This window comes from Ambystoma mexicanum, chromosome 9 (assembly GCF_040938575.1).
Source record: "Ambystoma mexicanum isolate Mex_15411 chromosome 9, UKY_AmexF1_1, whole genome shotgun sequence".
NCBI lineage: Eukaryota > Metazoa > Chordata > Amphibia > Caudata > Ambystomatidae > Ambystoma > Ambystoma mexicanum.
In genome coordinates this window covers 385,419,684-385,444,480 of record NC_090931.1, presented here as the reverse complement: position 1 = coordinate 385,444,480, position 24,797 = coordinate 385,419,684, and the positions used below count along the sequence as shown (strand labels likewise).

Sequence of the window (24,797 nt, the reverse complement as noted above, 5' to 3'; positions counted from 1 at the left end):
GGGCGGGAGCGGGCGGGAGCGGTGCTCCTCTAATTTTTATTTTTAAAACGAAACCGTTCCGGAATGGTTTCGTTTTAAAATAAAAGTGTAGGAAGCAGTTGAAACTTGCACTTTGTGCAGTGCACTGAACATTCCCTTAAACTGCAGGCGCATGCGTTTGGGGGTTTATATTGTGCATGGGAGGTGGTATGGCAATGGGGTTTGCGGGAGCGGTGCAGACCAGTAGGGAACATAGCTCCACTGCTTCTTTTCGTACACTTCGACCACTGGGAAGAATACTAAATCAAGCCTTGCTGTGAAGCTGGAACTGTGGCAAGATGCCTATGAAACAGACCCATGTAACGTGTCTGTTGCGTGACCTGTAGTGGTTGGTCCATGTGGTCCGACTAACTGTGCCTAGACAGAATACGCCCATCTAAGGAAAAGACACCTTGTGATTGAATGAAGGAAAAACAGTGTAAACTGAAATTGATAAACTGAACTTTATAAGTTGGTGAAAAGTAAACCAACCTGAAGAGCTGGGAAAATATCACAAGGAATTATTTTGGAACGGAGCATCCCAAGGAATTGTTTGAGCATTGGAAGACTTGAAAGCTTGGGGCAGGGAACCCCTTGTTTTGAATGTGAGCTATTTGAACCTTGGGAAATGGAAACCCCTTTTCCATTTAAGAGCTGGACGAAGCTCTGAACTTTTAGTTGAACACTTGTCATTTAATGCTGACATCCTGAAACATTGTATGCAATTAGATGTGAGGGCAAGTATATGTTTTGGACAGAGACATTTGCTTTGGACTTCCTGACACAGAATATTATTAGCTTTATTTAGGTAGCGAAATCACACCTTAGCAGAAGGCAAGTTAGGCATTTTTCCAACGCCCTTTTTAGTTAATAAAAGTTTGTATCTCAACATTCTATTCAGCTGTCTGTGTCTAGTTCATGATGCTTTCACAGCAGCCTGTCGTGACTTTGACTTGATGTTTTCCATCTGTTCCACTGGATTAATCGAAGTATTGGTTTTCCTACTGCTGTTTTGTATGAGATGTCCTATATTTCTTCATGCACTCATCCCTCTCTTGTTTGCTCAATTTATGCGTTGGCATTGTTATTTTGAATGTCTAACTTGTAATTTGCGTGTTTCCGTACTGAGCTTTGTGTCTGTGTAGGTCTCGGGATGCCCAATGCAATCTGTATTAACAGCATGGTGCAGGTATATTTTGTGGGACTTTGAAGTGAAAGCAATTGGAGTCATTTGTCCTTTGTAAAAGATCATGCCTTATGCAGTGTCTTATGTATACAGTGAGGGATATATATATTTTTTTACTAATGGATTGTCTATTGTTTGGGTTTTTAAAGTGCAAACACATCCAACACTGCAGTGCCCTTTTCAAGGATACTTTCTCGCCACTTTGACTTCGGCTTTTGAGCATTACTATTGAGGGTCTGGTCATAGTCATTTCTTAACATCATTGTGTCTGGAATCTTTCTACGGCATTTACCATTATTGGCAATTTTATGATGCCCTTTTTATTGAATATACCTACCCGCCTATTCCTGGGAGCACGTGTGATTTTTTTAAAAAAATTTTTATTTAAGTTCATTCAGGTTGGACAAGGTGGGGTGCTGGCTTGTTTTCTCGGGTTCTTTAAGTGCCTTTTGAATTCTTGTTCTCTTCGATCCCAGGCAGAACTGTAGCTGGATATATTCAATTGATTGAGGGTTGTGTGTGGGCTTTTGTGTTAATCTTTGTTTTTTTTAAATTTCTTTGCAGATTTTTTTGTTTCTAATCCTTTTATTTTACTGATGTTTTTGTAGAGGTCTAATAGAACGTAAATGCACAAAGCAGAGGACTGTTAATGCATAGATTATTTTGAGTTAATGCCCACTGTAGCCTTACCTTGCTGTTATTGTCCTCATCGCAATGACCATTTCTCTGTGCAATGTGTGATAGAGCCATCAAGAAGAGTCGAGGGGGGAGGTGGGTGGGGGAGATTTCTGCATGCTTGTGCGCATTAAACTGTGCGCACATTTTTAAAATGGTGATTGTAAATTGGATGTCTGTATTGAAGAGCAGTGTTCCCTCTTGAAAGTAATAACTGTAGTAGCGGAGTGTGCGGGAGTGTGTTGCCTGTGACTGGCAAGTCTGTTTGCCATTACCATTGCTGGAGGCTGGAGGCAGAGCAAAACTTTAAAAACCCCCACTGCTACGGAGCGTAGCGGAGTGTGCGGGAGTGTGTTGCCCGTGACTGGCAAGTCTGTTTGCCATTACCATTGCTGGAGGCTGGAGGCGGAGCAAAACTTTAAAAACCCCCACTGCTACGGAGCGGAGCGTAGCGGAGTGTGCGGGAGTGTGTTGCCTGTGACTGGCAAGTCTGTTTGCCATTACCATTGCTGGAGGCGGAGCAAAACTTTAAAAACCCCCACTGCTACGGAGTGGAGCGGAGTGTGCGGGAGTGTGTTGCCCGTGACTGGCAAGTCTGTTTGCCATTACCATTGCTGGAGGCTGGAGGCGGAGCAAAACTTTAAAAACCCCCACTGCTACGGAGCGGAGCGTAGCGGAGTGTGCGGGAGTGTGTTGCCTGTGTTCCCTGGAGACCCTGAGGCCCTGAGGGATACGTGTGGAAAGGCAACATCAGTTGTCGCTGAGTCGGAACTGTTATCGCCCGTCCCTTGCAGCTACACAAGAACATGGTAAGAGTTCGTGTAAGCGCGCGCGATCAGGCGTGGGCCGCCCCCCGCAGCGCGGTGCCCAGCCCTACACAACACTGTTAATCACTAACAATGTCAATGACCATGACGGTCGTCACAAACAAAGCAAACACACGAGCGCAAGCCAAGCGAGGGCTGAACTCGGTGTGTATGACAAGTGTAAATGAAAATCTGAATGGAAAAATAAGATCTACAATGCATACCTCTGATGTTGACGCTGCAGATGCGGAGGGCGAGTCTCCTTGGGAGGGGGGATCTGGGATGGCGTCCGCTGTTTCCTCCTTGCGGACTCGACTGGTTGACGAGCTGCCTGGGTCTGAGACTTCCCGCGGGGGCGTGGTGGCGGCTCGGCTGCCGCGAGAGAGAGGCACTAACGATGCGAACGAAACCCTAGATGTAGGAAGTGACACTGAAAGCGAAAGTGAGCAAGACGAGGACGCAGAGAAAGAAAATGAGGGGTCACCTGTGGGAGAGAGGAAAGATAATGGAGACAAACAACCGAGAAGCCCGGTGATGCAGAAAAGTAAACCCTGCTTGACGCCAGGAAAGGGTGAGGGGGCCCAGGCGGAAGGCGCGCTGCGTGTGAATGGAAAGTCGGAGGATAAGCGGACCGGTGATAAGAACACAGAAATATGTGCGGCAATGATTCATCAGGCCGAGAGTGCACAGTCCGCGAAGCCTACCCCCTCTTTGTAAGCCGAGGGACGGCGAGCAGACCCAAGATACTGGCCCCATGCGACAGCTCACAAATAAAAGCACTACTAAAAATCAAAGGACCTCGAACTTGGATGAGCAACGAAATTCGAGTTCGTCATTAAAACTACTGGCATGGTCAAAGGTGGCCGAGATGCACAAACCATCTCTAGCTAGATCAAAAACAAATGAAGGTCTCGGCGCCCCTAATAGAATGGAAGAAATTATTGAGACATGGTCACCCCACAATGAATGGATGAAAAGAACTGCACCACAAAACACTGGATCGAAAATCAATATAAATTCAGGAGGAAGAAGAAACTCACTAGGGATTGCAGATCAAGTATTAAAAGACTTGGCAAGGATGAATGCCAGCCTAATACAGTCATGGAGACCCTCACAATTAAGCTCTAATGGGGGAAGCCCACTACTTGTGGAGATCCAGTGTCCTAAACATAAGAGCATTCACAAAGTAATGAATCTTGAAGCGAACTCTCCTGCACTTGAATCCAGAAATGAAGAGATCAGTGTCTCAGAAGAGGAGTCGAAGAAGAGAAAGCTCTGAGAGTGATGAGGGAAGTGTGGATAAACGATGTAAAGGCAGAACCCAAGGGAGAACCACTGGTGCACAAAAAAAATCAGAAGAGATGCCATCCTCTAAAAAGACAAAATGGTGTACCTCCGCAATTTCAGAGTCAGAGGGTGAGGATGAGGTAATAACTCTTGATGTAAGTCGACGGAAGTCTGCAGAGTTACCTCCGAAGGAAAGAAACTACAAAGAAGGCATCTTGCCCTACATTGAGGCAATAATCTCAAAGTTGAGTCCCATTCTGATGTCAGCTACAACGATAGCCGTAGCCCCGCCGATGAAGTTCTTTGAGAACCTGAATGAGAACTGTAGAGACCAAACGACTGATTGCCCTACTGAACTATAAAATGATAAAATTAGAGTGACTTAAAGGAGATGTCATCTGAGATTCTGTTGTCTAAAAGAGGGAACGATATTTCGCTAACAGCGTTGAAAGAATCGTTAAGAAACAACTCTGAGGACAAGAAACTCTTGGCTGAAGTGACGAGACAAGCCCTCACGCTTCTTCAAAATGAACGAGAAGGAAGGAGTGATCTAAACGAAAAGCGAGTTTCCAAGAAAGACCAAACGAGCACAAACACAATGACCAATTTGGAGCCATTGGAAACAATAGAGAAACCTAAAATAAACAAACAACCTCTGGAGAAAATGAGAGAGGTAGAGAAAAAGGGCTCCAAGCAAAACTGCATTTATGAAAAGGGGCTACTAATAAGTGCCAAAGATTGTGACCACGGAAGGAAAGAAATCCGAGAGAATGAGAAGTTCGAAAGTAAGGTCACCTAAACCGACTACAGTAATGACAGCGCCAGAAAACGAGGTTGCAATGACCAATTCCCAAAAGGAATGAGAAGTAGACAAAGAACAAGTCTCCTCCGCTTTAGATCCACTAAGTAACCAAAACTCCAATGATGCAAATAGAAAGGCCTTAAGAAGTAATGCAGCCTCTATTACAGCAAAAAAGACGGATGGAGAGTGGTTCAACATATTTGAGCAATCAAAAGCTCAATTGGGAGTGAGCAAAGGGATGAAGACAAAGAGACCACACAAAACAAATTGACTGCAAAAGAAAAACAAAGAATCAACAAGCCCAAAAGAGCAAGAATACTCGTAGCTCAGCAAACTTCTTCAGGAATATTAAAGCACTAAACATAACGGTGAATAACTCTGAGCAACCGGCATTGAAGGAGAAAAAAAAGATCGAAGATATAGCAACCGTGGATGGAAAGGTCCAATCAGAAATTCGGAACGAGGACGACAACCCCCAGATGGAAAGCATAGCAGAGCTAGTTTCCGATAGTGACGATGAGGAGTTGCTGAACATGTCAACTTACAGCATATTCGATGGAGATGAAAATAAAGAAGAGAACACAGGGGAGAATGCCAAAGTGGCAACCAATACCAACGGGCAAGGAGTCCCTGAGTCTGAGGTAACTACCCCAAAACCGCATGCACAAGAGTGCGAGAAAGAGAGAGGCGGAAATGCCAAGCAAAAGAGTGATTTTTTTTTTTGGCCAGAAACTCCTAAAAAAGCCTTGTCTACAACAAAGAAAGCTGAGAAAAAGGTTGAAGATCCTTTAATCTTCCTCACTTTGGAAGAGAAAAGGCGAAGAGTATGCTGAAGCCAAAAATCAACCTTACGAAAAGGGAAGAAACACAAGGCTCATCAACAGATGAGCGAGAGAACAACAAAACCGAACTAGAATCCCATAAAGAGAAAATGAAGAAACCAGTAAGAGCTGAAGTGGCGAACAAGGAAAGTGCTGAAGAGCCAGCTAAGCCACGCAAAAATACCATGAACGCCGATAACAAAGAGAATGTAACGAGCCATCAATACAGAATAAAAAAAGTGATACTCCTCTGAACCGATACACTATTCTACAGATATTCCAAAAAATACCGGTGTCAAGAGCAATAAAGAGTCCACGGATTAATCGTGTAGAAATCATCCCTGATATGAACCAGAAATTTGTGCTGTTGCACATTGACGACAAAAAAGACGCAGAACTACTTGTGATGTGCAAAAGGCAACTTCTGGAAGCGGGATATCAAGTGTATGAAGTTAACACATTAGGGAACAAATGTTTGAAAAAACAAAAGATGCAAAAGTACCAAAAATAAAGGAGAAAGAGTCTCAGTCAAATAAAACAATAGAAAAAAGAGCAACTCAGGAGTGCGAAACTAATGCCAAGCCAAACTGTGAAGATAGCGATGCAGAAAAATCATGCTTACTTGACGAGATAAGAAAGAAGAAAATCAAAATAACAGTTGAAAATCATGGTAAATCAAATGAGGAGAGATGCATCGATACAGAACGGAATGATGGAGAAGGAGAGACGAAAAACTGGTCCTGGCTAGCAAAATCGATAAACACTGTAAAGAAGAGCTAATGCTACGAGGAGATAACGAACCTAGTGATAGCCTCGTGGAATACTAGAGGATTTTCACATCTCCTAAGTTCCCCTCCCGCAATCTTAGAAAAGGCAGACCTGATATGCGTGCAAGAGACATGGGTCACCACCATGCCATGTGTGGATGGATTTGAAGTAGCAATAAATCAAGCCATAAAACAAAAAAAAGGGCGACCAATGTCGGGTCAATTGACTCTATTTAAAAACAAGCGGTCTAAGAATCAAAGTGGCCCGCAACTGGTCACCTTTTCTTCAGGAAGTCTGTCTAGAGCAAGTGGAGCTGAAAGAGAAGTACTCCCGCCTAGTGCAAATACTAAATATTTACTGGAACTCAACACCAAATTCCAATCGGAAGCTTGAGGATGACATCATTGAAGCCATAGATTCCATTCTGACAACCGATTCAAAGGCAGTAATTATGTTGTGTGGAGACTTCAATATGAAGCTAATCGAATTGGACCAACAGAGAACAACTAAGACTGGCAGTGAAAGATATAAAAATGATTGTTGGTTAGAAGAAATGTCACTCAGAAATCTCTCAATGCTTAATGGAGCAACAAGAGGAGACATTCCGGCAAAGCCGACATGGGAAAGAGGAAACCAGAGATCTATATTAGATTATATCTTTGTTTCTGAGAATATACTACACGAAATAGTCTCCTTTAGAGTCACTAAAGACAACCAAAGTGACCATAACATCATATCGACAGAATAGAAATGGATCAAAGTTATGAAAAAAGGGAACAGTGGTGTTGTGACATCTCAGTGGAACCAGGGTGAAACAGATTAAGGCTAAAAAAAATGGACATCAAGGAGATATCTGGCCAACTGCAAAGATGCCAGGAAAAAAGCCCACCTGTCGGAATCGAATATCAGCAGTTGCTAGAAATCTACAAAACCGAAAATAAGTTCTCTCAAAGGATTCAAAACTATCGAAAGCATGCGTATGACCCAGAAGTAGCGAGAAAGAAGAGAATTAAGGAAAACCTTAAGAGAAATTCTTGCGACAAAAGGAGAATTGATTCAAGGCTCAATAAAAAAAGCGAAGAACCAATATAACAACTGGTGTAAACAACACAGAGCAAAGATGGAGCAAAGCGATGCCGAAATAATTCTGAAGGCACTGAATCAAAAGAACTCCTGAGGCTTATGGGCCCTAATAAATGAATCGACCAACTCAGAAAAAGCCATAATAACGAATATGGTAACAGAAAACGACTGGGAACGCCACTATAAAAACCTATTCAAAAGAAGAGAAAGCACATGTAAAACTGAGTGCCAAAAAAAAGTACCATGGGAAATTGAAATAGACAAAGCGGACATTCGATCTTCAATTCAAAGGAGTAGCGCATCTACAGCGGCAGGACTCGACGGACTTTCCAATGCGGACCTAAAAGAAAATATTGAAGAATGGTCCGAATTTTGTGACATCCTATTCCAGGCAATAATAAAAGGAAGGATTCCCGCAACCTGGAAATCGGGGATCATTGTGCCGATATTCAAGAAAGGTCTGCGCTCTGACCCGGCAAACTATCGGCCCATAGCCTTCCTTGACGTTGTAGGAAAAGTGTTTGCAACCCAACTCCTTGACCAACTAACAACCTGGATCAATATATGATGAGCGCCAGTCCGGGTTTGTTAAAGGAGTGGGATGCAGCACGAACCTCCTAATACTAAACTTATTGAAAATCGATGCCATCCGAGCAGGTCAGAAAATCTACCTAGCATTTATCGACATGGCAAATGCGTTTGATGGAGTAAATAGAAAAATCTTGTGGTGCAAATTAAAGGAAAGAGGTTGCCATGAGAGTCTAATTGCTGCCATCAAGGAACTTTATTCCGACACCTACATTCAAGTACGGTTAGATGGCAAAGGAAATTTATGAAAACCAATTCCCACAGAGAGAGATGTAAAACAGGGGTGCCCACTAGGGGCGACCCTGTTCAACTTTTACATCTCAGAAGTGGAAAAAGCCCTGGCAACCGTGATCTCATTCCCGCCAAGCATTAATGGATTCCAGTTACATCACATCCTATACGCCGACGATATGGTGATCTTAGATCGTACACCAATCAGTTTGCAGCGCAAATTAACAGCATTAAAGACCTATACAGAAGATCTCGGGCTAGAGATAAATGTAGCTAAATCGGAAATCCTAGTCCTGGAAAACAAGAGGAAGGAAGCCACTGAAGTACAGTACAAGTTGGTTCGTGGGAAAGACAAAACTGGAAAAAGTACATTATACAAGATATCTAGGCACATTAATCAACTTCAGCGTAAACGACGAACCGATAATGAAAAAAATCTTAAATAGCTGCAGACAACTTACCTCACAAGGAATCATAATGCAAAAGAAATTTGGTATATTCACGTGTAATCCAGTGAAGAAATTCTATCAAAATAAAGTGACACCGATTCTAACCTACGGGGCAGAGAACATGTTTGGCTGCGACCACAAGATATGGGCCAGATGCAAAGGATTTTTTGGGAAAAAAATCCTCCAGATACCCCCAAAGTACGCCGACATCCTGTGTCATATATGAAGTAGGGATGTCCACCCTGAATGCAAGGATCATATGGAATAAACTACTGCTCTTCAGGAAAACTCATGATGAAGCAAATTTGCCAACGTTCAAAATCCTGATGGGAAATAAAATAGGAAAAAAATCAGCCTTAAGAGATTGGAAACAGTGTAGAGAGATACTTAACCAATTGGGCACGGATGAGACAACACTCTGGTCTAATCCAGATTCTGTAAAAAAAAAATTGCTAGATCTCGACTGGATTAAAATTGGTGAGAAAAGAGCATCACAAAAATCCATGCGAAATCAGCCTAAAGAAGCAAAAAAACGGAATACACTCCAGAAATATCTGGCTTTATCACCGTGTAAACGTGTGAGAAGACACTACTTGAAGTTCCGACTGAACATCATAGAAACAAAAGAAATTCTGAGGAACAGGCGCTTAATCCCAAAGGGAAATGTACTGTGTAGATTTTGTGCGAAAGAAGACGAAAACCTAAAACATCTTATCCTAAAGTGTTCCGAATTGAATATGCAACGTGAAAACTGCTTAGGGAAGGTGATGGAAAACTATCAGACGCTGAACACTGAGGAGTGGTGGAGGCAATTACACCTGACCGAAAGCAACTCCGTGCTGATTGCGCTGACGAGATTCTTAGATCTATTACAGAATCAATTAGAAATGAAACCCGTCATTTCCAAAAGCGAGTCTGATCCAGCAACAAATCAAGGGAGAAAATGCGCACAATGAGATCACAAGTAACAACAAACAGAGGAATTAAGTAAAATAGTTGTAACCCAGTGACAATGTATACGGATTAAGACCAAAATAAGGATAAAGAGACACTTCAAGTAAAGTTAATAAGCTTTGTGTCTTTCCTTTTTTTAGTATGTGTTTTTCTTTTTTTTGTGTTGTTTTTAAGCAAAACGTTCTTTTTCAAAAGTTTGTTTAAACTAAATGAAAATAAAAATAACTGTAGTTTGAAAACATTCATATTTTCTGCGTCTGTGATCTGCATACAACTTCTCTAGAAGTTTCAATATGTGACCTTTGTAAGGAGAGCACTGACCTTCTAAATCAAACGTTTTGAAATATTGGTTTGTTAAATTTAGTTTGCTGCCCACAAAAAGTAATTTGGATGACTGGATTAACCCTTTCACTGGCCTCATGACGTATACGTTTGAAAAGAAGTCTGGTTTTCCCTGTCGAATGATATCATGATTGCTATTTGGAATCTTTCTATCCCTCCCCCCTGCCCCACCATTCGGGACTCCTGGGATGGAAGGGCAGCATTCAGGGGTGAGGGGGGGCGATCCGGGGGCAGGGGGTGGTTGATCTGTTCCCTGTAACTTAACAGTAATGTTTATTAAGAAGGTGGAGCTACTGCATTTGAGGTGTGAAAAGGCATGGTACATGATATTTGCATAAAGCAAGGCTGCCCTATTGCGCCATATTTGTTGTAGTTGCAGAAAAACAAAAAACCCTGCCCTGAAATACTGAGACCAAGCCTCACATTTTATTTATTTTGTAAAGCGCAGAATGTACATGAACTAATTTGGAGTGCATAGCTAGCCTTGGCGGATAGAGCCCTTAAGATGTTAAATGTATTTTTTTTTCTTTTTTTTTCTGTGCCTGTCTATGTAATTACATTGTGTTTTTTTTGTCTGTCAATGATTGTTGCTTTGCTTAAAGGAAAACATTTTGATTCCTTGGAATGTCTTTCTCTTCCAAATCCACATTTGTAATGTCCAATCATTTTGTCACTCTCTGCATTTTCCTTTCCCTTTCTTTTCTTGTTCCATGCTGCTTCTGCATTTATTTCAGTTGTTCAAGAGAAAACTCTTAAGCCAGGACAGATTGGGTGGGAGCGAAATGCTGATAACCTCCTAAGGGACTTGAAGGAGATTTTTACTCCCTCCTGGGATCTGACTTCTCCCACTGAAGGTAATTCAGCTAGGTGTGGCCTGTCTGCTTATTGTAGTTAGAATTATTTGTCTCTCTTTAGTGCTAAACGCATGGATCTACGTGAAAAACGTTTTTAAAATGCTGACGGCAATTAATGCTGTTGGTGGCATTCATGTCTTTTAAAATATATTTTTAGCCGTGCCCCACCCCTGCAATCCCATTACCCCGGTCTCCCCACCATCTGTATCGCGTAGTGAGCAGGAATGCCGCAAGCAGTATTTTTGGCCATTAACATTTAAATGTAGATCTTATGAATGAATACACAACTTGGAGAGGTTTATTTTATGAGAGAATCTCGATTGTGTTGGAACACTCTCAGCTATGTTCACATTTAGATGGTGTTTACTTAGAACTACAAATGTGCCTTTCAGGTTCCGTTACCAGATCTTTTGTAATAAAAAATGTTTGAGTACACTATGTGCATAGCTGGCCCCTTTTGAATTTCTGAGGTCGGAAAAACTCCTGTGGGAAATCATTGCACCTTTACTCTAGTCACTAATGTGTAGCAGGACATGATTTAGAAAAAAAACATAAACTAGGCTATATTCAACATATTACATCATTTCTAAGTCCTAATTTCAAAAGCAAACTCACCTGCTTGTCAAAAGTTCACTTATGTTTAGATCTGCCCAGCTAATTCATCACTATTTTTCTTCACTGCAATGTTTCACACTCATCTCTGCCAAAGAAAATAATTCCCAAGCACTAATTGATATCCTCTTCTAAGACCACCTTAATTTTTCCATCTTAACCACCTTCAGTCTCCCTTTTTTCCTGATCCTGCACCAGGTGCTTGGAGCTACTTAGCTGGGATACCTACATTTCACTGAATCCAATTTCACCTAATGAGAAACCTTCAAATTTGGTTGTGCAAATGGGTACATTTGAAAAAAATAGGCGTGGTGGGTAGAATAAGGTAGGGGGAAAACAATAAAATTCTAAGAATTTCTTTTATGAAGATTTCACCTTTTAGGTGAAGTAAATTCAATGAAATCACGGACATCCTACTTGGCTACTGCTAGCTGCGTGTAGCCTAGAAGATTCTGGTAAACTGCACACACATTGCTACCAGGAGCTACACTTGACTCTCCAGGCCAGCTGATGCTATTCAATCATACCTACTTGACATCAACTCTGCATGTTTGGCAATGTGTAAAAAGTAGCATTAAAACATTTGGAGACGTTTAAAGCATTTTTGGTCACATAAAGTCGACAATCTGTTATAGAGTGGAAGTTAGATTTGTGACTTGCTGTGTGCTAACTTCTGGTTCCCCAGGGGTAGTACTGGTTGATGCCTGTTACCCAGGAGCTACTTTCAGCTCCCGCTCCTCAAATCCTTATGTTGACCCATGCTGCACTCCCCTTGCTGTTGACTCTTCATAATTTGTCATTTTATACACATTTAAAAAGTAGCCGTCTTCAGTGCATTTCAGCCTGCTGCTCCCATGGAACCTATTACTTCTCCTCTATTCACCCTACTTTGCAATCTCAAATTCCTCTAATTGGCAACACTTTTGCTCCTATATATACACCCCATTTCATTGACCCAACGAGAAAAGCAGATGCACTCTTCAACAGGACACAGCCCTCAAACGATTCCAAATGATCTTCAGAAAATATTTATTCAACACACCATAGTGAGTCAAATCAGATTCTTTCAACATATACAAAAATGACTTGCTCAAAAGTTGAAACGAAAAACACCTACTTAAATCCTAAATGTTCATCCTACTTTTTTACACATAAACATGACTGTTTTATATTCTTAGCAAGAAAAATTAAAATGTCCACATCTTCTTTTCTTGTCTTCCCAACATGTTTCGGATATCTCCCCTATCCTTCCTGAGGGGCAATAGAACTGTCTTTGTACAATTAATGTCAGAGGAGAAATTAATCAAGTCCTCTCAACTATGTGTACATCAAAACACCTGCATGTTGCTAACCTCCTTATGCCAATTCAAGTAACCAAACGTACCTAAAAAGGAAAAGCGTGATTAGTCTTCTTATATAAAAACACGTAGTAGAAGAGTAATAAATAGTACTGAATTATCTCAGCCACCTGCTTACCCTGTCCGCTGTAGATCTTGTGACAGCTTGTCAAAAATATTAACATATACCGATTCAATGAGCATAGCTATCCACCTGTACATAATAAACTATAAAGTCAACTGTAAATGTAACTTGTGGTAAGTGTCACTAATATTTTTACGTTCAGCTGTTGCAAAGTACCATGAACGACGAGGCAAATGACTGGAAAACCAGCCTGGTGCCCCGTGCTCTGTTTTTAAACCTTTTCCCAATAATTACACATTGATTTATTCCAAAGCGTAACGTTTGACAAATGTCTTAGAAGGCCGTCAGCTGTTTTTTAATGGTACTCCTATCATGATCGTTTACTGCAGGTTGTCCCTATCAGTTGTAATCGAAGCCTCAACTGTTAATAAAGCAAACGGCCAACTAAAGGGAAATTCAAAACCGAGATCAATGATACATATAACATCCTAGCCTCTACCCTTATGATCTTTGACAAGTTCCGAATGTATTCATGTATTCTGTGCAGGGATGTAATGAACACAGACCCTTATCCTAGAACGTTTATTTCCATGATATCATGCAGCCAATTAATATTGGTGTATATTAATACTTGAAGCAAAACCATTACCATCATGTTACATCATGGGATAAAAAACTCAAAAGGAGGAAGAAACGGCAAGGGCTATAGATTCTCTCCCGCTCAATAAGGCGCCAGGTCCCGATGGTTACCCGGCCTTATTTTGCAAAAAATATAAACCCAGATTGACCCCATGGCTCACTAAACTATTTAACACACTTAAGCTAGAAGGGGGTATCTGCGCGTCAATGGAGGAGGCAAAGGTAGTTATCTTTCCGACACCTCGGAAAGACCCGATACAATGCATGTCTTATAGACCCATTGCATTAATTAATATCGATGCCAAGTTGTATGCCGACATTTGAGCTAGTTGCTTATCTCTGTTACTCTCGTCATTAGCAGCTCTTGATCAGTGCAGGTTTATCCCCGATAGGCTAACATTCAATAATATTAGGTGTGTTTGTCGCCTAAGAAAAAGCGAGCGCTTAACTGGGTTGAGTGGTCTTTTCTCTTTAGTAAGTTTGAACACATGGGATTTGGCTCCAATTTTCTCTGTATACTACGGACAAAGTATAAGTCTCCCCCCATGAAATTTTCGGTTTAATGGGCAGTTTTCTAGACGCATTCCTCTCACTTGTGGGACGCTGCAGGCCTGCCTGCTCACCTTTTCTTTTTGTGCTGTACTTAGAACCTCTTTTAACTAAGATTTGGACCTCCGAAGCTACTAAAGCAATCAATTTTGGGGGAGAGGAACATAAAGTCGTAGTGTTTGCTGATGACCTGTTAATAGCCTTGACAGTCCGAGTCATCTCTTGATGTCCTAACTAGAGAATTTGGGGTTTTTAGGGGGGGGGTGGCGGGGGTTAGGCGGGGAGACTAAAAATAAATATGCAGACAGAAGTCTAAGATTCTTGACCTAGCGGCGGGATGCACAGCACGCCGGCTGGGCATGAAGTGCTCTCCCTTTGTCTAGGCCAAGGGGGCCATTAGAAGCTTATGAGTTAATGTTACCCATGCACCCACTCAACCCTACGAAGCACATTTTCCAGCTCTGTTAAAAGCCGTTGCTGCCGACTTGTGGAAGTGAAATCCTCTCACTAGTTCCTGATTGGACCGTATTGCTACAATAAAGATGGTTTTCTCCGTAGGGTTTACTATTTTCAGGCACTACTGGAACGACTCCCTAAGTCATTTTTTCTGTCTCTGAACTGGATAGTGACAGTATTTCTTTGGCGTAACAAGAAGTTGCATAGCTCAGAACATTAATGGCTCCTCCCAATAGAGGCGGGTTGAGCCTCAAGCATTGAGAAATCTCATGAAGCAGCTTAGCTTTTGGTGGTTAAAGAATGGCTTTCCGTGGATCGATCCAAACTATGTATCGGGCTGTTGCACGGACTGCACTCGAGGGGATACTTTGGTTGAATTAGGGGGGATAGGTCGACAAATGTCAGGCTTCGTTGTGTGCGCTCTCGGTGCATTAATATTTGGGACAGGTTGATCTCTCTGGGTTTTATCAACACAACTGGCTCCCTTCACTCCTTTGTTTGGGAACCCCCTGTTGTCCCTGGGTATGGAACGTGGGACATTTAGTCATTGGTAAAGGGCTGGATGCATGAGGCTGTGAGACATGATGGATGGAACAGAAATTAAATAGTTTGAAAGCAGGATTTTGCGGTGAAAGAGGGAGAAAGATTGCGATACTCGCAACTTCGGCATTGGCTTTCAAATTCGTTAGTGAAAAGGCGGCCTCCAGAGAATTGACAGGGTTTTGAGAAATATATTACGACTCACAAGTGGGACAAGAACCTGATTTTGTCTCTTTATAACCTATTGGTTTAGCAAGGGCCACAACCACATTGGTAATATATTAAAAAAATGGAACGCAATCTTTGAAGGGGATATTCCGAGGGAACATCCCGGAAGTGCTGCATAAGATTTATCCCAACACATCACCACTTTGCTGGTGGGGCTGCTTGCGGAGTGGAGATTGGGTGCATGTATGGCCGGGTTGCCCGGTCACAAAACCTTTTTTGGACGCTATCACGGCTCAGTTGAGCAATTTATTGAAAAGTCAACAGAGTTGGGCCATCGGAAGTGTCTCTTAGGAGTCACAGATCTAAACTTAAAACATTCGCCCAAATCCTACAAGAAAGCATTGATGATCCTACTTATTGCAGCATGGCTTGTGATCACTCAAAAATAGAAACAAATGGAGCCCCAGACAGAATTCAATTGGCTTCAGAAAGTCTGGCATTTCTTGACAATGGAATGGGCCCTGCAAGGGGACAGCGTGGCATTTAAAAAAGATTGGGGATTCATCCTTTCTTTTCTGCCATGTGACTTTATGCATCAATGGTGCTCTCATAGAATAAGAATTCTGGATATGTTGTAGGGACTCTTTGGCTATCGTGCTGCCAGGACCTGGAACTCTATTTGGACTATCTCCTCTGATGATGCCCAGGGGGAGGAGGTTGTTGTCGTGTGTTTTACTATGTAAAACTCAATAAATAAATGTTTCTTTTAAAAGAAACTCGAAAGGTACATGCCCTCCTCTCCAGGACCCAAAGCTTATACACATGTGTTCTGCTTGACATCTTTCTATAAATTTGAACCACTGACGACATCCATAAAGAACGGAACAATTGTCCTAGGTTTACATATTGGGATTAAGACCACACCCTATGGAAAACTCAAAAGATCCTATTCAGCATTCGTCCTTTTCGGAGACAATGAATCAAGATGCTTAATCCAGAAGAGCTCGAGCGCTCGCTCTTGCTCGCTCTTGCTCGCTCTTGCTCGCTCTTGCTCGCTCTTGCGCTCTCTTGCGCTCTCTTGCGCTCTCTTGCGCTCTCTTGCGCTCTCTTGCTCATATATCCCCTGCCCATGTTCCAATATTACAAACTGCATCTGTGCAACATTGTGTTTCCCATCCACAGAATGTAGTGCTACGGATGATTTAGGATTCCTCATATCAGATTTATGTTCTGTCCAACGCATCTTGCCCTTGCGTGTGGGGATACCCACATAAAAGATCCCACATGGGCACTTCAAGCCATTTACTGCATTAGACGCATCACATTTGCAAGAGTGATTCAGGACAGACCTCTTCCCCTTAATAACATTACTGAAATTCTGGCAGTTATAGCATGGACGAGTACCTGTTCTCACCACCCGTTCAGACTCTTTTGCTACATGCTCAGCTTTGACCAAATCGTTTGTTAAAGCATAACTCTTCCTGTATGCAAACATAGGGGGGTTCCATTAATAGCAGTCCAAGCAGCTTCTGAAGAACACATCTGGATTTAGACTGAATCCATCCACACGAACGGGAAAGAGGTGAGTGCACAACAGGACTGTTTGGGATAACATTTCCAAGCATATACTTCATACTTAATACAACAGGGTCCCATCTTAAATAGCAGAGATACATGTAATGGAGTGGGATTAACAAGGTTGTTTCCACCCACAGACTACTCCAGTCTCACGCCGAAATGGGGATTCATGCGGACTGAACACAACATCACAAATACAGCCCAAGCAGTCTGATAAGACTGAAGCACCTGGTAGATTTCCATGTATGTTAAACAGTTGTGCGATGGTCATTGGAACAGAAGAGTGAGTTTCTGCCTTTTTGTCATTGGCTGGTACACAGGAGGAACAACAAACTGTTCTCTAAGATCAAGCAAATATGTGGCTGATTCAGTGTGGTATGACATTGAAGGTACCTAAGCAGTTTGTGCTGTAATGAACACAGCTTTGAGTCTACACTTAAGTGGTACTAACTAGCACCCTTGTTGCTTCTTTTTAGACCCAATCAACGGATTCGAAAAGTGGGAGTTGCATGGCTGGGGTGCATTGGTCGCCTGGCATCCCTTTGGGGGTCCAGGGCGTCCGAGCATTCCCGCCGTGGGCAACTGAGTGTAGGGATATATGGAGGTTTGTATGTAATTGGAATGGGATTACACAAGGTTTTTAGTTGTTCCAAGATGGTGACTTTGCTGTCTGTTCTACTGTATCTGGACTGAGACCAGGATTTACCTTTCGTACGAGATGTTTAGATTTAAATCCCTTCATACTTCCAGGGTAGTATTGACACATACGTCTTCATTGTGGGATGATTCTTACACTGTGGATTGCTTTGATGCAAGTGAAGGCAGCATGCTTTTTTGATGTATTTGGATAAACGTGTTGCTCTTTTGAGGCATGACCTTGACTTTTGTGTACTTTAGTGATACCAGGATCGATTTGTGATCGCATGGTCCCTTTTACAGGGAACGCATCAAGTTAATTATTTGTTTGTGCCACCTGGCACGGATGTGGTTAAGTGGGGATTTATGGCCACGGCAATGTATAACTGAAGGGTTTTCTCTTCTTTTATGTTTGATCTTAGTGTGACTTTGAACATTACATACTTTGCAAATGTTGAATTACCGCTTTGCTGACTTATCAGGTACACACGCCACAGAGCATTGCATGGGTGATAGGTGGTAAAATGTTGACTCTTGAGTGTTTTTTATTTATTCTTTTTTATTTACTCCTTTTTCCTTATTGGTTTCTGCTCTACAGGTGTTGTGATCAAAATTTGAATGGTCTGCGGTATCCATTTCTCTTTGGGTACCCATGTATGAGGTTTACTTCAACTGAAATTCGATGAAAGGTTTGAGGGGCATCTGTATTGAATTATTTAACTTGTCTGATTTAACCTAGAACTGTCCTAATTGGTTGATTTAGGGAATAACATTGTATTTGTATGATTGTTTTTTTGGAAGCATGAGAGTTTATCCCTGAAGATGAGACATAGTCCCAAAATGCATAGGATTGTTACAATAGAACCCTCATTGATGTGGAATATCCCTTTTAGTGGGTGTATACACTATTGTTAATTGGGCTGCTTAAATTCTGTGCACTTAGATATGTCTGCAGTTGTTTTGACTGTACTACATGCAAAATAACTGTTTCCATTGTTAAAACCTTTTCTTAAGGATTCAATTTGCTAAAACACTCAATAGTGTTTTTGCATATGTTAAATTTTGTTTTGTCTATACATGTTTGTGCAAGTTATTATCATAATTTAGAACCTCTGGCTCACCAATTGTGAGTGTGCAGGCTGTGCTCTGGGTAGTCCGAGCTCACATGATCACATTGGTAAAAAGGAATTACATTAGGAACAAGACCAAAGAGATGAAGGTACAGAAAAGGATTACTAACTAATGGGGTTTAGAACCCGTAAAAGGACATTACGCTTGTGGGAAGTGTAGTGTTTGTGCACTAACATCACACTGATGAGATCACCCTTGGTCTTTCAGAACTATGGGCACAAGAGGATTTTACAAACTGTGAATCCAAGAATGTGGTCTATTTGATTGTATGCCCAAATGTAAAATATTTCGGCAAAATCATACGGATGGTGAAAACCAGAATAGAACACTAGAGCTGTATTAAAAATAAGCTTGTGACAGCACCATTAGTCAAATACTAAGTCACATAAACATGATGAGTTTGAGTGGTCGTACAGAGAATAACAGGTAATATCCAACAAGCAATAGAAAGAAAAATTATAGAACTGAAACAAAGATTCGTTTTTCGGACCAAGAGTCATGTACAGGGTCTAAGTGAAAACATTGGTATTGGCTGTGGACTGTTGGAATAACCAATAGGCTATTGAGTACAAGAAGATGGGGTATCCATAAGAAGCATTTGCTCCCTGCACCCGTCAAAGGGGCTATACAGGATTGAAAACATGATTTCAAACAGGAGGTCGGGCCCTCTCTGTCAGAGGGAGGTTAATATTCTTGCAAGTGTACCATGTTGGTTCATTTTGTGTGGAAGACAGATCATGATAACATCTATGTACAATAAATAGGTAATTTTTGTTCTATAACCCATGGTGTTCCAGTACTGACTTGTATTTTCCTGGAATTGGGAGTTCACAGTGTACAGTCTAGTATATGCTATTACACATTAAAAGATGGCCGCAGAGTGTCTTGAGTTTGATCAACCAGTTTGAATACACAGTGGAGTATCTGAAAGGTAATAACCGTGCACTGATAACGTGGACACGAGGGATTACTGTGATTGAAACACAAGCTTCGCCTTTGGTGGTTGAGAGAGCCCATAATGCCCAGGTCACACCAGAAAATAATTTTTGGTGGTAGGTGTATATATTAACATTAGAAACTTCAAGATGGCTGCAGAATCCGATCTAGATTTTCAAGCATGAAGCGTCACATACATGTGACGTTCGTCAGCTGACCCAAGATGTCGGGTGCAAGCAGAGACGGCAGTGATTTAAACACTGAAGCTGAGTTGGTTACATTGACAGCAGTCCCAGTAGCTTCTGGCGAACCCATCTGGATTTGTCCACTAGAATGGGAAAGAGGTGAGTGCACAAAAGGCGGCCTGTTCATATAACCTTTGCAAGCATAGAACATAATACAACATAGGAGAGATACATATACTGGAGTGGGAGCAATAAGATTGCTTCCCCCCACAGACTAATCCAGTCTCAGAACGCCGACATGATGGGCAAAATGGGGATCCATGCGCAGTAAACACAACACCACAGATACAGCCCAAGCAGTTGGTCAAGAGTCTGAGGCCCATAGCAGATTTTAGTGTCTGATTTTAACATTTGTATGATGCTCATTAGAACAGAACGGAGAGTTTTTTCACTTTTGTCGTTGACGGGTACGCAGGAGGAACAACATGAGTTGTCGAGGATCAAGCATATATGAGGTTGATACCGTGGTATGGCCTTGAAGGTACCTAAGCAGTTTACATTGTCCTGTAATAGACACCATTTTTAGTCTGCACTTAAGTGTTACTAACTAGCTTCCCTGTTGGTTCTTTTTAGACCCAATCGACTGTTCCCTGAAAAATGTCCTCATTTACAGAGACAAGAAACCTGTTGGATTGGATAGATGAGTAGTTGTTTAGAATATATGTGAACAGTCCCATGCATATAAATTAGGACCAACTCGGAAGCATGTTTTGCTCAGGTTGAAAAATTCTATCTCAGCATTGTTATTGTGGTTTTCGAATAACTACCATGTTTGGTGTTCGTCTGGTTTTATGTAAGACTGTCAAACATGTTGAAAGTTGATCTAACAGAATTTTTTTTGGGGAGGTCACATAAGGAAATAACTTTTTTAGAAACGTATGTACAGAGAAATTAAGGAATGGGGATTGATGTAATTGGTGTATGTTTTCATTCATTTTTCCAAACGTTGTATGGACTACTGCAGGGGTATAGAAGAAATACACATCTGCAGGATCAAGAAAGATTGTATGAAACTCGTTATTTAAAATCTGTGTTGAGTAAAACAATGTTGAACCATTTTGGAGTCTAGGGTGGGTATCCTACTCATGTAAACACTCTATAGTTTTCATCTATAATGTTTGGACAGTAAGAACCGCCTTCCGTTGTCCATTCTAGTATGTAACATGAACCACGGAAAGCTTATTGGCCTGAAATATAGCGCAGTAACCTGATGAATGGAGGTATGTTTGTGTTGTTTTTTAACGAGAGCTCGTTTTAATTGCTTTCTTTCATTACAATTTTTCTCCACTCACCTGTAGTGTCGAGGTCAAACCTGACTCTGCCCCCTTTAAGCATTATCCTCACCTTCATCTATATAGGTGCTTTTGGGTAACCCGAAAGGTGCTAGTACTTCATCCTGAAATTGTGCCAGATATCAGATGAGTTTCTTAAAAGCCTTTGTTTGTACTGACAACAAAATCTGAGATTCTTGCTTAATACACAGTAAGGATGTGGCTTTATTTCTTTACGTTTTGCTGTATACTAGAATTTTTTACACTTAATGTGTGGTCTACATACGAGTGTATGCCCTTGTGCAATGTTGTGTACAGAATAGTCTCTAGATATCGACAGATATACATTTTTACAGAAGGCTTCAAATCGTTAAATCACACAGCATGTTAATATGCTATTGATGTGAAAGCCTCATAGACTGCAGCGTTTCACAGTGCTGTTTCATTCCCACAGCACATCACCTCCATCACCCAGCTTTTATTTAGCCACCAGCACCAGTCTTCTCCCTCCTTCCACCTCTTTGTATCCGTCATCCCACACTAATCCAACTTTCCCATATAGAGATTTCCTGATTCGCCCCTCGACTGCTCCGCGCTCGACCCCTCCAGTTTATTTGAATTCAATATATTTGTTAGCATTACAACACATGTTGATAAAGGTTATATATCCTTTTGTAATGAAACTGTCTTTGAGACTGTTCATTCCACAGCCTGGCAACAATAATTGACCACCGTTTTCCTTTTAGACATAGAACATAAGTAAGGAGTCTCAAACTGCAACTGGACCTCCGCCCCTTCACAAAGCATTGCGAGATAAGGGTGCCCTGCGTCGTCTTTGCTATCTCGATGGAGCAGCCGGCTGTAGCACACGCGCGCACGCGATTTTGGTCTACTTTTTAAAACCGTCTAAGGGGCGCTCTTTGTGTTAAATGAGAAATCCTCAAATCTGGTGCCCAAAAAGTGCTCACGAAAGCCAGGCTTTCTTACTTATTTTGGGCATTTAAGTAGCATCTACCACCTTCACAGACTACTTTTGACCAATAGCTGGTGAATGCATATTGCGGAGGCGTACACTTTTTTATTTTTTTTATTTTTATTTTTTTTTATTTTGTTAAGCCGGTTTTTGGGCATAGGTTTTAGCTAGAAAAATACTTGAATACTCGGCTGCAGCATGTTACTTATGAGAGTGGCCTTTTCTAGGTATTGAACTCTGTATTTTTACCAGACAGTTGTTTCTGGTTGAAAAATAGCTTGAAAACCGTCCAGTTTATCTTTTAGTTGCAGGCCCAAGTATGGGCATCAAACTACCAATTCCTAGCCCCACCTGCACTGCTTCTTCTGGAGGTTCTACTTTTGGTTTCATTGGGTACTAAAATTCAGCACGTTTCTAAACGCTTGCATCACATTTTCATCTGAAGTCCTAGATGCCTTTATAAAACCACTTGAAGGTAACACAAATACTCATACTGAAAAGTTTTTCCATTACATGAGTCACATGAACAAAATTGGGTTACTTTTATGCTAAATGAAAATAAAATAACATTAGAAAAACAAAACTGATGGCTAATGCAACGTACGTAGGGCTTGCACAAGTCACTTACAAAGTTGTTTCTAAGGTGAGTTTTCACACATCTTTATTAAAAAGAAAAGAGCGGTAAACAAAATGGTTGGTAAAGAAATCTGATTTCATGATTCTGAACACTATTTGTAACACTGAATGGAAAGATAGCTCAGTGGATTGAGCGCTTGATGCAGAGATGTGTGATCTGCAGATCGCAGATTTGAATCCCGGCAAGGTCATCTCAGCCTTACCTCCTTCTGAAGTCGATAAAGAACACTCATTTTAGATGGATAATAGTTTTTGGATATAAAAATGTTCCATATAAAGAACCTTGTTGGAAGCATTACATGAATAGCAAATTATTATTTTTATTACTATAGTTGACACCATCTCAGAATTTTATTTTTATTTAATTATATTGCGCCAAAGCGCGCGGGCATCCGGGCGCGTACATTTAGACAAGGATGACAAAAGTTTGCCAGGACAATTGACTGATTCATTGACTCTCCTGGGAATCTGCTGAGATTATCTAAAAATAGCTGTCATTCGATAGTTGCTCTGAAGTCTGATTGCCTTTGGTAATCCATTCCATAATGTCCATATACAAAGCTAGCATCATAATCACCACCAAATCGAAAATCTATAACTCAAGGATCAGCAAAGCTAGTTCCAACACCAAAGAGCTCTTCGAAATCTTCAAGGAGCTCGAGTCCCCAGCACCCCCCATTGCCAGCTTCCCAAAAGACAAAGCCTGGTGTTTCCTGGTCCAAGCTGCCTTGACCAACAAGACCCACAACCTCGGGGACAAAATCATCCTCAAAAAATCTTCACTCTTGCCTGTACCTGCACCTCTGCCCCACGTAACTGATAACCCCATGACCACCACACCCCTCTTCCACGTCTCTTCTGATGATGTCATGGGCATCATCCAGCGTCTAAAACCCTCCAACTGCAAAGGAGACACATGTCCCTCCCACATCATTAAGATGTGTTCAGACTCCGTCGCATGGATCATTGCAAAATTCATCAATGCTTCCTTTGCCTCCTGCTCGATCCCCACAACCATCAAAGAGGCTTGGGTCGGTCACCCCTCTTCTCAAAAAACTCTCACTTGACCCCACCCTCGCCACAAACTATCGCCCAATCACAACTGTACCTGATCTCCTCAAAATTATTGACCGCACTGCATACCTTCAACTCCAAACCCATCTGGAGTCCAACCTTCTTGGCTCACGTTAATCTGGCTTCAGACCAAGACATAGTACGGAGGCCAACCTCCGTGACCTGCAAATCCAACTTGACAGCATATGGGGCGCAGGAGAGATTGCCTTTCTCCTCCTACTGGACCTATCTGCTGCAGTCGACCTGGTTGACCTTAACATCCTGTGTCACCACCTCACCTAATTATTCAACCTCTTCTCAGAAGCAGCTAGATGTATTCCTTTGTTAGCGAGCGCTCTTCCAGGATCTTTGCCGGATCCGAAACCGGCAGACCCTATCCCTGTTTCCTATGGCATCCCACAAGGCTCCTGCCTGTCACCTATGCTCTACAATCTCTTAAACACCTAGCGCCTACCTTTGCCTCCTTCTCCATTGACAGCAAGATTACTCCTGTCTCTAGACATGTGAAAACCCTGGGAGTCCACCTTGACTCTGAACTATCTAGGCAAAAACATGTTAATGCTCTTACTTCATCGGCTGCCCACTAAACTCATTAACCTTCAGGAATGGTGTGCCTCCAGCGATCGCTGCCTTAATGCCAGTAAGACTGAGATCCTCATTGGGACATCTGCTCCCTCCTTTCCTCTCTCTCTGTCCGCCCATCCTGGGCCCTCTACCTGCTCCTTCCAGTGAGGTTACGAACCTTGGGGTCCTATTCTACTCCACCCTCTCCTTCTCTCCTCACATTTCTGACGTTGTTAAGAAGTCACACTATCCGCTGCACCTCCTCGGAGGTATTCTTCCTTTTCTCACTTTTCCCCAGAAGCTCACTGTCTCCAGAGCCCTGTTCCTCTCTAGGCTGGACTACTGTAACATCTTGCTAAATCTACCTGCCTCTACTCTCTGCCCTTTACAACCTATCCAGAACAGGACTGCAAGATTTGGCCTTGGCCTAAAGCCCAGGGGATTGAATCCCTCAGCACTGAAATCTATCCACTGGCTCCCTGTGGCTGCAAAGATCAATTTCA

The 24,797-nt window shown here is 41.9% G+C and overlaps 1 protein-coding gene across 2 annotated transcripts in view; it reads left to right on the top strand.

The window, feature by feature from the left end:
- RABGEF1 (RAB guanine nucleotide exchange factor 1) overlaps positions 1 to 24,797 on the top strand; it is a 618,943-nt gene that overhangs the window by 131,809 nt on the left and 462,337 nt on the right. Inside the window, exon 4 of one of the 2 annotated variants that reach the window (XM_069614859.1) lies at positions 10,745 to 10,864. The exons of the other annotated variant lie outside the window; for it this stretch is intronic. Within the exon in view, the coding sequence (XP_069470960.1) occupies positions 10,745 to 10,864 (120 nt within the window). The remainder of the gene's footprint in view (positions 1 to 10,744; positions 10,865 to 24,797) is intronic. 2 annotated transcript variants of the gene reach the window in all.